Raw genomic sequence first — 14,423 nt, forward strand, 5'->3', positions numbered from 1 at the left:
AAATGTGGTGGAATAATATTACATGATTCAGTTATCAGCCAGGAACTGTGGTGGACAGTTGATTAAAGGGAACCAGCAGTGGTGGAATAGCTTAGTACAGCCAACCAGCATCACATATATTACATGATCCGCCAAGGACCTGACAGTTGGTCAACATGGGAGGGACCAGCTAGGAACCACCATCTCACTATCCGGCCTGACTGTTGGTCAAGGGAGGTAGCTAGAACAAGCATCTCACTATCCGTCTGACAGTTGGTCAAGGGAGGTAGGTAGAACAAGCATCACATCATTAGTCTGACTGTTGGTCAAGGGAGGTAGCTAGAACCACCAACACACTATCCGTCTGACAGTTGTTCAAGGGAGGTAGCTAGAACCAGCATCACACCATTAGTCTGACAGTTGTTCAAGGGAGGTAGCTAGAACAAGCATCACACTATCCGTCTGACAGTTGTTCAAAGGAGGTAGCTAGAGCCAGCACCAAACAGACAATGAAGCCTGCACCATGTTTGTGTCCTGATAGGTGATTCATGGTCATCTGGCATACTTGACTCAATGAATAAATCCTCAAACATCTGTTCCACATCCTGAATAGCATATAACCTTACAGTAGCTATCAACAAATCATTGCAAATGTGGTGGAATATATATTACATGATTCAGTTAGTACAGCCGGGGACCAGCAAATGTGGTGGAATATATATTACATGATTCAGTTAGTACAGCCAGGAACCAGCAAATGTGGTGGAATATATATTACATGATGCAGTTAGTACAGCCAGGAACCAGCAAATGTGGTGGAATATATATTACATGATTCAGTTAGTACAGCCAGGGACCAGCAAATGTGGTGGAATATATATTACATGATTCAGTTAGTACAGCCAGGAACCAGCAAATGTGGTGGAATATATATTACATGATTCAGTTAGTACAGCCAGGAACCAGCAAATGTGGTGGAATATATATTACATGATGCAGTTAGTACAGCCAAGGACCAGCAAATGTGGTGGAATATATATTACATGATTCCGTTAGTACAGCCAAGGACCAGCAAATGTGGTGGAATATATATTACATGATTCCGTTAGTACAGCCAAGGACCAGCAAATGTGGTGGAATATATATTACATGATTCCGTTAGTACAGCCAAGGACCAGCAAATGTGGTGGAATATATATTACATAATTCAGTTAGTTCAGTACAGCCAAGGACCAGCAAATGTGGTGGAATATATATTACATGATTCAGTTAGTACAGCCAGGGACCAGCAAATGTGGTGCACGCGAACACGCACACACGAAAACATACCCTAAAATGTGAATACACACACAGATGTAAAAATACACACACACACGAACACCTACCCTAAAATGTGAATACACACCCACAGATGTGAACACACACACATACCCTAAAAAGTGAAAACACACGCACGCACACATACACACACACATATACGTATAAACACATACCTTAAAACATGAACAGACCTAGGGGAAAGATGTGCCTGGATACCAATGTCAGATACCAATAGCTGCCTTAATTAAGGTTTGTTCATTTCCACATGTTACTCCATTAGGTGGCAGGTAGCAGGTTTGAACTCAGCGTTGCAGATGCTTGGGTTCAGGGGCCGCATGCCCCAGACGGGTCCAGGGGTACGTAGCCACCATGAAGCCAAAGCATAATTTTAAATTTCGATTCTCAGAAAAGTCACTGAAAACAATGTTTTCTGACCTATTTCTGTGATCTTAAGCGGTCATTTTTCTTTTTGTCATAAGAACGCAGATTGGCATCTGATTTTTCAGTTTTGTGGTGAGAGCATGGCATGAGTAACAACGGCATGAGTCTCAAGGACCTGAGAGTTGGCAGGTGTGACTTGGACCAGTAGACCAGTTACATCAAGTTCTACTCATAGACACATACTCAGTGAGGTGTGAGATGGCTGGTTTCAACACTGCTTTCACCAGTATGGGAGTTATGTTGTGCCAAGAACCTTATGTGTGAGGAAAATCTACAATGATGCATGTCTTAAGATATATACCCAATATATGAAATAAGCCAAAAATACAGCCAGACATCAGGGCTGGTAAAATGGATTTAACCAGACTAAATATGGTGAATTTACTCAGATGTATGGAACATCCAAAATGTTTACCAGACCATCGGGCTGGCTAGCTGTAAATTTAGACCGCTCGTCAGAAATCTAGACCGTCTTAGGCGGTCGGTACCTTATTTCATACACCGATATACCCCTTTGCTGAAACCAAGAAGCACAGGTATGGACCATGATCAGATCTCATGATCACAGGTTCCTGGCACGATGAAGGGAAGCAACTCTGCACAGTAAACTGTAGAGCCTGAGACGACTTGAATACCATGACACCCATGTACAAATGATGTGTCATTCTGTTTCAAAATTCTGATATTTGGATAACAGTATGATACAACACTGTGATATTTCATTTTACTGTTTGTGCATTCATTTTCACCATTGTTACAAAAAAGGGAATGTTCAAAATCTGCAATTATTTTCAGCTGTGGGAGTTTCCAAGAGGTGATACCAGTGTCAAGGAGTGGGACGTCCACACAGCAGTTGCCACAATCACTCTGCAGAGTCTGGTTCAGTACTCATCACAAATGAAAATCGTCTTGATCCAAACGACAAATACTCTTTAACCATTGTAATTTCCATGTAATTTTGTTGTTGTGTTACCACGGAAACCAAAACAATCTTTAACATGTTTAAAAGATCACTGCTACTTTCATTACAGAATAGTATTTAAACACCACTTTGAAATATGAAGCATGTTGACTTATGTATTGAAGTAGTGCACATACTAAAATGCTCAATGCAGAAGACTCAAACTACAACATCACATAAAAATCAAACATTTGAAATCCAAAATAAAAATTGTGAGAATGTCAATCTTTCGAAAAAGAAGCAACAATGGCATGTAACCCAAGCCCAAATTACTTGATCCATGATCACGTAAATATGTCTAGATTGTATGAAAGAAACATGGAGGCTGCTGACAGCATCTGCAGTGTAGAAAGCTTGACGCTACCTATATATTGATTTCCACATAACTGCAACATGTTTGTATCATGTTATCATGCAGCCTACCAGCTGATGCAGTGTTGTATTGTAACTACCGGAGACAAGAGTCGCCACACTCAAGGCCTGCAATAGGTCACATGGCTCCTTCACTCAGATACATTTCCATAACAGGTACACGCAGAAACACAAATACTGTCTTACAGCACACACATTGCCCAAAGATTGATTGTCTCACAACACACACATTGCCCAAAGATTGATTGTCTCACAACACACACATTGCCCAAAGATTGATGTCTCACAACACACACATTGCCCAAAGATTGATTGTCTCACAACACACACATTGCCCAAAGATTGATTGTCTCACAGCACACACATTGCCCAAAGATTGATTGTCTCACAGCACACACATTGCCCAAAGATTGATTGTCTCACAACACACACATTGCCCAAAGATTGATTGTCTCACAACACACACATTGCCCAAAGATTGATTGTCTCACAGCACACACATTGTCCATATGGACGATTCCATTGAATTTAACATGTGCATGATAGGCAATTCCACCGGTCTTAACATGTGCATGATGGATGATTCCACTGGACTAAACATGTGCATGATGGACGATTCCACCTGTCTTAACATGTGCATGATGGCTGACTCCACCTGTCTTAACATGTGCATGATGGACGATTCCAAGTGTCTTAACATGTGCATGATGGCTGACTCCACCTGTCTTAACATGTGCATGATGGACGATTCCACTGGACTTAACATGTGCATGATGGACGATCCACTGGACTTAACATGTGCATGATGGACGATTCCATATACTGCTGCATGTAGTTTCCTAAAAGTGATCCCTGTTTCCTAAAAGTGATCCCTGACAGTGTTTATTTGAACCATCCATATACTGCTGCATGTGGTTTCCTAAAAGTGATCCCAAACTGTGTTTGTTTAAACCATCCATATACTGCTGCAAGTTGAATTGAGAGTTTTCACAAACATATCCTCCATTGTGAATAGCAACCCTCCTTTATTTACTAAACAGCAACTTGAATTGAGAGGATGATTGTGGATGTGTCCATAAAAATTGAAAAATGTGACAAATTCACAGATTTATGGTAAACATACCACCATCTACAGGAAATATAGGATTGTTACAAATTACACACAACAGTGAACCTGGAGCACATTATTCTGAAAATCTTAATATAATTGGTATTAGTTATCAGACAATAGTGGCCATTATGCAATAATAAAAACATTATAAAGTTGCAGTGGAAACATAGCACATAGGGTAAACAAACATAAAGAAGCTAGCAACATAATACTTCATAATATGAAGCACAAATAGAGGACATTAAACAGTTGTAACAGTTTTAAGATGAAATATCTGTGATCATTTGTAAAATCACATCATACTGAAAAAAAATCTCCTTACATTTGGACCATAGAGATTTTCTCTCCTAAGTTGAAACTGCCACACTAATCCCTGCACGAACAAGGTGACAAGTTTTAGAGCCAATCATGGAAAACGAGCAAACATACATGTTCAGAAGCACCGTAAAAATGTACATACCTAAGATTGAACAAAACTCATTTGTTGTCATATAATTGTGTGAAAGACAATCTCAATAATCTGTTTGGTAAAGATGGGGAGAAAGTGTACACACCAAAGGTTAACAACCCTACAAGGTAAACCAGTGCCCCCAGCATGTGGAAATGTTTCCTGGATTGTCACATCTTAATGAGCCCCACATCGGGAGGTACTGCAGGTAATGGAGGAGCTTGGCAGCAGGAGCTGACATGCACCATCCCAAAGCTGATGTCATGCCCATATGTATTTCCGAGGGAGGTCATGTGGGGAAAAGAAACAACTGAAGGGAGGTAACCCTTCTCTCATGAACATCATCAACTATTTGAAGCAGCTTAAAATGCCCATGAAGGTGCCTGAGGTCCAATTCTGACCACATGATGAGTGACACAAGCCAATAGTTCTCTCCAACCTGTCATCTATTTAGGACAGAATATCATTTGTCCACTCGGTTTACACTTAAGTTCAATTCTTAGAGAAGCAACAAGTGAAAATAACAACAATAAAGGGGCCATCTATCATCTGTTGGCTGACATTATTAGTGCATCTGCTTCTAACCATGTCCTAGAAGGCACCACACCTTCCTCTTGCCAAAAAATAAATATCTTCAAGACTAAACTTTATTAAAACGTAGTTTGCAAGAGATGCATCGGTAAGAAGTTCACAGAACACATATTTTCAGCAGAATCTTCCTCTATCCAGCTATTTCTACAAGGCAGCCCTTACAGTGTCCACAGCAATGTCCATGGCAGTGCCTTCTTAACAGCAATAACAATAGTCTTGTAATAGCAATGAACAACCGGTCAGTTAAGTGCTAAGAGTGGCTTCACAAAATCAAAAAGCTTGTCACTGATATTTTCATTGAAAAAACCCCACATAAATCAAACACAAATCTTTGGCAACCAAAATGTTTTACAAAAATACAATAGTAACATATCCCCACGACTCTGAGAAAGTCCCTTGTCATGGATTATGTCCTCCCTACCCAAGACTCCAAGGGGATCCCTTGTCATGGAATATGTCCTCCCTCCCCAAGACTCCAAGGGGCTCCCTTGTCATGGAATATGTCCTCCCTCCCCAAGACTCCAAGGGGCTCCCTTGTCATGGACTATGTCCTCCCTCCCCAAGACTCCAAGGGGCTCCCTTGTCATGGACTATGTCCTCCCTCCCCAAGACTCCAAGGGGCTCCCTTGTCATGGAATATGTCCTCCCTCCCCAAGACTCCAAGGGGCTCCCTTGTCATGGACTACGTCCTCCCTCCCCAAGACTCCAAGGGGATCCCTTGTCATGGACTATGTCCTCCCTCCCCAAAACTCCAAGGGGCTCCCTTGTCATGGACTACGTCCTCCTTCCCCAAGACTCCAAGGGGATCCCTTGTCATGGACTACGTCCTCCCTCCCCAAAACTCCAAGGGGCTCCCTTGTCAAGGAATATGTCCTCCCTCCCCAAGACTCCAAGGGGATCCCTTGTCATGGACTATGTCCTCCCTTCCCAAAACTCCAAGGGGCTTCCTTGTCATGGACTATGTCCTCCCTCCCAAAACTCCAAGGGGCTCCCTTGTCATGGACTGTGTCCTCCCTCCCCAAATCTCCAAGAGGCTCCCTTGTCATGGACTATGTTCTCCCTCCCCAAAACTCCAAGGGGTTTCCTTGTCATGGACTATGTCCTCCCTTCCCAAGACTCCAAGGGGCTCCCTTGTCATGGACTATGTCCTCCCTCCCCAAGACTCCAAGGGGCTTCCTTGTCATGGACTATGTCCTCCCTCCCCAAAACTCCAAGGGGCTCCCTTGTCATGGACTATGTCCTCCCTCCCAAAAACTCCAAGGGGTTTTCTTGTCATGGACTATGTCCTCCCTCCCCAAGACTCCAAGGGGCTTCCTTGTCATGGACTATGTCCTCCTCCCAAAACTCCAAGGGGCTCCCTTGTCATGGACTATGTCCTCCCTCCCAAAACTCAAAGGGCTTCCTTGTCATGGACTATGTCCTCCCTCCCAAGACTCCAAGGGGCTCCCTTGTCATGGACTATGTCCTCCCTCCCAAAAACTCCAAGGGGTTTCCTTATCATGGACTATGTCCTCCCTCCCCAAGACTCCAAGGGGCTTCCTTGTCATGGACTGTGTCCTCCCTCCCCAAGACTCCAAGGGGTTTCCTTGTCATGGACTATGTCCTCCCTCCCCAAGACTCCAAGGGGCTTCCTTGTCATGGACTATGTCCTCCCTCCCCAAGACTACAAGGGACTCCCTTGTCATGGACTAAGTACAGGAGGTGGCTGAATGACACAAGCTCTTGTCACTTACCGTCCCCGTGCCGGCTACTGTCAGGATTTGTGTTGTTGCTGTCATCATCACAGCTCATCAAATTGGCGTACCCTCTCAACTCACTTCCAGTGGCATCCTTTAGAAGAAAACAAGGAAGAAACATGTGAAACACTGTGCAAGGAAAAGGTAGTTACACATGACATATGACTGGCAGTTACACATGACATATGACTGGTAGTTACACATGACATATAGTTACACATGACATATGACTGGCAGTTACACATGACATATGACTGGTAGTTACACATGACATATGACTGGTAGTTACACATGACATATGACATATAATTACACATGACATATGACTGGTAGTTACATAACATATGACTGGCAGTTACACATGAAATATGACTGTCAGTTACACATGACATATGACTGGTTGTTACACATGACACATGACTGGTAGTTACACATGACATATAGTTACACATGACGTGACTGGTAGTTACACATGACATATGACTGGTAGTTACACATCACATATGACTGGCAGTTACACATGACATATGACTGGTAGTTACACATGACATATGACTGGCAGTTACACATGACATATGACTGGCAGTTACACATGACATATGACTGGTAGTTACACATGACATATGACTGGCAGTTACACATGACATATGACTGGCAGTTACACATGACATATGACTGGTAGTTACACATGACATATAGTTACACATGACATATGACTGGCAGTTACACATGACATATGACTGGTAGTTACACATGACATATGACTGGTAGTTACACATGACATATGACTGGCAGTTACACATGACATATGACTGGTAGTTACACATGACATATAGTTACACATGACATATAGTTACACATGACATATGACTGGCAGTTACACATGACATATGACTGGCAGTTACACATGACATATGACTGGCAGTTACTATCATGTGCTGAACACAGGGTTGGCACTGTTACATACTACCACTAAATGTGCCACACACTCGGTCAGTATGGTTGTATACTCACCAGATGATTTCATCACTGGGAGACCCTACTCAGACACATGAACATGGCACAGTTACTACTAATGACATACAGATGTCATACTATGGTTACCATGGTTATACCCTTGTTATATTGTTGTTACGTTATTGCCACATGAATGTCATACTACTGTTACCATGGTAATGCCCTGATTACATTACCGTTAAATTGCTGAGACATTAATGTCACTATTGTAACCATGGTAACCATGGTAATCCCCCGTGAATATTCTAATGTAATAACGTTCCCACCAGGAGCTTAAAGAACAGGTAAACAGTAGCATATAAGTTATTATTAGACAGAGACCATTAACTTCATGTTCATGAGCTGAAGTTATTATTACACAGAGACCATTAACTTCATGTCCATGAGCTGAAGTTATCATTACACAGAGACCATTAACTTCATGTTCATGAGCTGAAGTTATTATTACACAGAGACCATTAACTTCATGTCCATGAGCTGAAGTTATTATTACACAGAGACCATTAACTTCATGTCCATGAGCTGAAGTTATTATTACACAGAGACCATTAACTTCATGTCCATGAGCTGAAGTTATTATTACACAGAGACCATTAACTTCATGTCCATGAGCTGAAGTTATTATTACACAGAGACCATTAACTTCATGTCCATGAGCTGAAGTTATTATTACACAGAGACCACCATTAACTTCATGTCCATGAGCTGAAGTTATTATTACACAGAGACCATTAACTTCATGTCCATGAGCTGAAGTTATTATTACACAGAGACCATTAACTTCATGTCCATGAGCTGAAGTTATTATTACATTAGAGACCATTAACTTCATGTCCATGAGCTGAAGTTATTATTACACAGAGACCATTAACTTCATGTTCATGAGCTGAGCTGAAGAGACCATTAACTTCATGTTCATGAGCTGAAGTTATTATTACACAGAGACCATTAACTTCATGTTCATGAGCTGAAGTTATTATTACATTAGAGACCATTAACTTCATGTCCATGAGCTGAAGTTATATATTACACAGAGACCATTACACAGAGACCATTAACTTCATGTTCATGTGAAGTTATCATTATGAGCCATTAACTTCATGAAGTGAAGTTATCATTACACAGAGACCATTAACTTCATGTCCATGAGCTGAAGTTATTATTACACAGAGACCATTAACTTCATGTCCATGAGCTGAAGTTATTATTACACAGAGACCATTAACTTCATGTTCATGAGCTGAAGTTATTATTACACAGAGACCATTAACTTCATGTCCATGAGCTGAAGTTATCATTACACAGAGACCATTAACTTCATGTCCATGAGCTGAAGTTATTATTACACAGAGACCATTAACTTCATGTCCATGAGCTGAAGTTATTATTACACAGAGACCATTAACTTCATGTTCATGAGCTGAAGTTATCATTACACAGAGACCATTAACTTCATGTCCATGAGCTGAAGTTATTATTACACAGAGACCATTAACTTCATGTTCATGAGCTGAAGTTATTATTACACAGAGACCATTAACTTCATGTCCATGAGCTGAAGTTATCATTACACAGAGACCATTAACTTCATGTCCATGAGCTGAAGTTATTATTACACAGAGACCATTAACTTCATGTCCATGAGCTGAAGTTATCATTACACAGAGACCATTAACTTCATGTCCATGAGCTGAAGTTATTATTACACAGAGACCATTAACTTCATGTCCATGAGCTGAAGTTATTATTATTACACAGAGACCATTAACTTCATGTCCATGAGCTGAAGTTATTATTACACAGAGACCATTAACTTCATGTCCATGAGCTGAAGTTATTATTACACACAGAGAACTTCCATTAAGCTGAAGTTATTATTACACAGAGACCATTAACTTCATGTCCATGAGCTGAAGTTATCATTACACAGAGACCATTAACTTCATGTCCATGAGCTGAAGTTATTATTACACAGAGACCATTAACTTCATGTCCATGAGCTGAAGTTATCATTACACAGAGACCATTAACTTCATGTCCATGAGCTGAAGTTATTATTACACAGAGACCATTAACTTCATGTCCATGAGCTGAAGTTATTATTACACAGAGACCATTAACTTCATGTCCATGAGCTGAATTATTATTAGACCATTAACTTCATGTTCATGAGGCTGAAGTTATCATTACAGAGACCATTAACTTCATGTTCATGAGCTGAAGTTATCATTACACAGAGACCATTAACTTCATGTTCATGAGCTGAAGTTATCATTACACAGAGACCATTAACTTCATTAAAGTTATCATTACACAGAGACCATTAACTTCATGTCCATGAGCTGAAGTTATTATTACACAGAGACCATTAACTTCATGTCCATGAGCTGAAGTTATTATTACACAGAGACCATTAACTTCATGTTCATGAGCTGAAGTTATCATTACACAGAGACCATTAACTTCATGTCCATGAGCTGAAGTTATCATTACACAGAGACCATTAACTTCATGTCCATGAGCTGAAGTTATTATTACACAGAGACCATTAACTTCATGTCCATGAGCTGAAGTTATTATTAGACCATTAACTTCATGTCCATGAGCTGAAGTTATTATTACATTAACTTCATGTCCATGAGCTGAAGTTATTATTACACAGAGACCATTAACTTCATGTCCATGAGCTGAAGTTATTAGACCATTAACTTCATGTCCATGAGCTGAAGTTATTATTACACAGAGACCATTAACTTCATGTCCATGAGCTGAAGTTATTACACAGAGACCATTACATGTCATGAGAGATCATTATTAAGACTTAACTGTGTCCATGAGCTGAAGTTATCATTACACAGAGACCATTAACTTCATGTCCATGAGCTGAAGTTATTATTACACAGAGACCATTAACTTCATGTTCATGAGCTGAAGTTATCATTACACAGAGACCATTAACTTCATGTTCATGAGCTGAAGTTATTATTACACAGAGACCATTAACTTCATGTCCATGAGCTGAAGTTATTATTACACAGAGACCATTAACTTCATGTCCATGAGCTGAAGTTATTATTACACAGAGACCATTAACTTCATGTCCATGAGCTGAAGTTATCATTACACAGAGACCATTAACTTCATGTTCATGAGCTGAAGTTATCATTACACAGAGACCATTAACTTCATGTCCATGAGCTGAAGTTATGTCCATGAGCTGAAGTTATTATTACACAGAGACCATTAACTTCATGTCCATGAGCTGAAGTTATCATTACACAGAGACCATTAACTTCATGTCCATGAGCTGAAGTTATTATTACACAGAGACCATTAACTTCATGTCCATGAGCTGAAGTTATTATTACACAGAGACCATTAACACGTTCTGCATTCTTTTTACTAGAAACTGAGACAAGTAGCAACAGAATAAAGCCACGCATTTGTGTCCTTATGATATATATGGGTATTGATAAAGCCTGTGCCAAATATATCAGAACAATTGTGTTATTGGCATCTTACACAAACTGTTGACAATGATATAGTCTTGATTTACAAAAACAGAGAAGTGCTGCAGATGGTATGCAATCAGACCATTAGTCCAACAGACTGAATGTACTACTCGCTACACAGGTACAAACATTGGAACTCATACTCTTATCACTGTAAACTGCAAAATAGAATGACACCTTTATTCATGAGGTGGTTCTAAATCATGTTTAGAAAACAGTTTCTGTGTATAATTCATGCAGAACGATGTCACCACTCACCAATAAATTGTGCAGTGCTATCAGAGTGATGACCCATGAAAATACTGGTATATTCTGGTATATACTGGTATAGTATAGTTGGCAGGAATAGTCTGCACTTGGTGCAAATATAGATAGCAGGAATAGTTTGTACCTTGTAGCACTGTAGATAGTAGGAAGAGTCTAGTTTGTTAGGAACAGAAAAGGTTTCATCATGATAACCTAACGGTTCACTTCAGAGTTTCAAAACTTGACACCCATCGACTAATGATATGACCTTCACATGATCGTTTCATATCTTATCCCGTGCTTCATTTAAACCTACGGACACTAGAAATGGGCTTCACACATTGTACCTTGGAGGAATCGATCCTGGACCTTTGATGTGATGAGCGAACGCTTCAACCACTAGGCCACCCCACCTGATCCGAATCACGTGAAATAAAGGGTAGTTCTGTGGTCCCGTGGATTAACGAGAACCTGTTACCTGCCATCTCCAACATTAGGGTAATGATAGGGATATAAGGGTTGTGAGAAAACCCCAGAAATGTTCAGCCTTTACTTTGAGCACTGTATCTGGTACAATGTTTTTGTGCATTTTCAAAATGAAACATTCCTATTAAAAAGAAAACTTTTATAGGTAGTAGATACCTTAATAAACATTCCTTGATATCTCAGATCATTGTTTGAGTCTATCCTTTCTAGACAAAGGGTTTAATCAGCATCACATCACAACTAGGTCAAATTTGGTCTGATAAATTTAACTCAAAATGGACAAAAACTTAACACAAAAGATCTCACCCCAAATGACCACACAAATCGATTTTTTTACATTTCACCCCAAACTCCCACTATGTATTCCATTTCAAAACATCTCTAAATAATTCAGTTAACCCCTATTTAAATGTTCCATTGTTCTATGCATCTGCCCATAAGGCGTGCATGAGTTTTCTCCCTTGAAGCAGGTCGTGACTCCATTATGTTGGGGCATGAATAATACTGTCTTTGACATGCTTTCTAAACCAGCCAGAAATAGCTAGCTGGGCCCAGCATAAACTGGTTTTCCTGCCAACCCGTTTCTTTTCTTATCAGCAATTCTCTTTGTGCCCATCTGCCAGTTAGCCCCGACTGCTCAAGCGAGGATGCAAGAGAAGGCTGCTGGCTCGTGCCTGTCTATCTCCCCAGCACTAGGGACATCCACTTCACAGGGCTGGTAGAGGAATAAATTCTTTCAGAGCTACATGACAATTTCAAATTGAATATTAGGTGCAGTACTAGCCATTAAATTCAAATTATTTAGATCTTATGACAAATAATGAAAGTGAAACAGATTGAGTAGCCCGTTATTATAATCACTTTCAGTTGGGTGAAAACACACATATTCTTTCTAAATAATCACACCAACAGCACGGAGAACCCTGTACAACATTAATGGCATGGTGAACCCTGTACAACATCAACAGCATGGTGAACCCTGTACAACATCAACAGCTTGGTGAACCCTGTACAACATCAACAGCATGGTGAACCCTGTACAACATCAACAGCATGGTGAACCCTGTACAACATCAACAGCATGGTGAACCCTGTACAACATCAACAGCATGGTGAACCCTGTACAACATCAACAGCATGGTGAACCCTGTACAACATCAACAGCATGGTGAACCCTGTACAACATCAACAGCATGGTGAACCCTGTACAACATCAACAGCATGGTGAACCCTGTAAACCAACTGCATGGTGAACCCTGTACAACACCAACACAGGGGCTCGAAACTTCCACTCGTCTGCTCGTATTGATGAGTAAAATTTGTTTAGGGCAAGTGAAAAAAATAATTTGCTCTTCCTAGAGGACGAGTACATTTTGACAATAAGTTTAAGTCTTAACATCGTCATTCACGATTAGCAGTATTTTCAAATTCCCCGCAAAAATAACCGCAAAGTTTAAGTCTTGATGTTTGTTTGGTATCTGTTTTCAACAGATATCGCGCAGTGTGGTTTTGTAACCTAAGTGCTTCGAATATCCTGATTGGCTATAATTAATAAACTGACCAATGAGAAAAATCGTCACAACATGAATGTTGTCGGATCAGCTTGAAAATTGGGAATTCCCTACTTGTTATTACCGATCGTAATCAAAGTAACGATGTTTCGAGATAATAATTAAACAAATTTAATAAATCGAAGAATAAAGTCAATAACAGTACTCATAAAAGTTGTCAAATGTACATTATAACTTTCTCGACATCTCGACTTTCATCGCCTCGAACTTCGCGATCGGACACGATGTTTAATGCTAAAATATATGCATGAAGCATTTTGTCAGTGGTTATTGCCTAGCACGACAGTCCACTAAGTTCCATAATATACGTATAGGTGGTGAATTTTTGCGTAACAAGTTCAGAATAGCATGCTTTTACCCAAAACTTTCGTCTGAATCTAACAGTTTTTGTTTACGAGGATACTATCCATTACTGAAATATGATTGGCTGCCTTAGGTCACATGCATAATTTTGTCCAATCACGATCCTCATAGCAGACTGTGGCAGAAAAAGCGTCAGTAGAAACCAATCTTTGTCCAATAAAATCGCTTCTTACAACTGCGAAAATACTCTTGGCAAGGGTGCAGTGATAGTGTTGATGTTCGGAGCTTTTGAACGATACCCGCCATCAAACGAATGGCCTCATATGTTA

The 14,423-nt window shown here is 40.2% G+C and overlaps 1 protein-coding gene across 1 annotated transcript in view; it reads right to left on the bottom strand.

Moving 5' to 3' along the window:
- The window catches only part of LOC124280497 (genetic suppressor element 1-like), a 132,727-nt gene that overhangs the window by 98,165 nt on the left and 20,139 nt on the right, over positions 1-14,423 (bottom strand). The window contains 1 exon segment of the mRNA XM_046716436.1: positions 6,957-7,053. Coding sequence (XP_046572392.1) covers positions 6,957-7,053 — 97 coding nt within the window.

This window comes from Haliotis rubra, unplaced genomic scaffold (assembly GCF_003918875.1).
Source record: "Haliotis rubra isolate DU_JTF1 unplaced genomic scaffold, ASM391887v1 Scf269, whole genome shotgun sequence".
Taxonomy (NCBI): Eukaryota; Metazoa; Mollusca; class Gastropoda; order Lepetellida; family Haliotidae; genus Haliotis; species Haliotis rubra.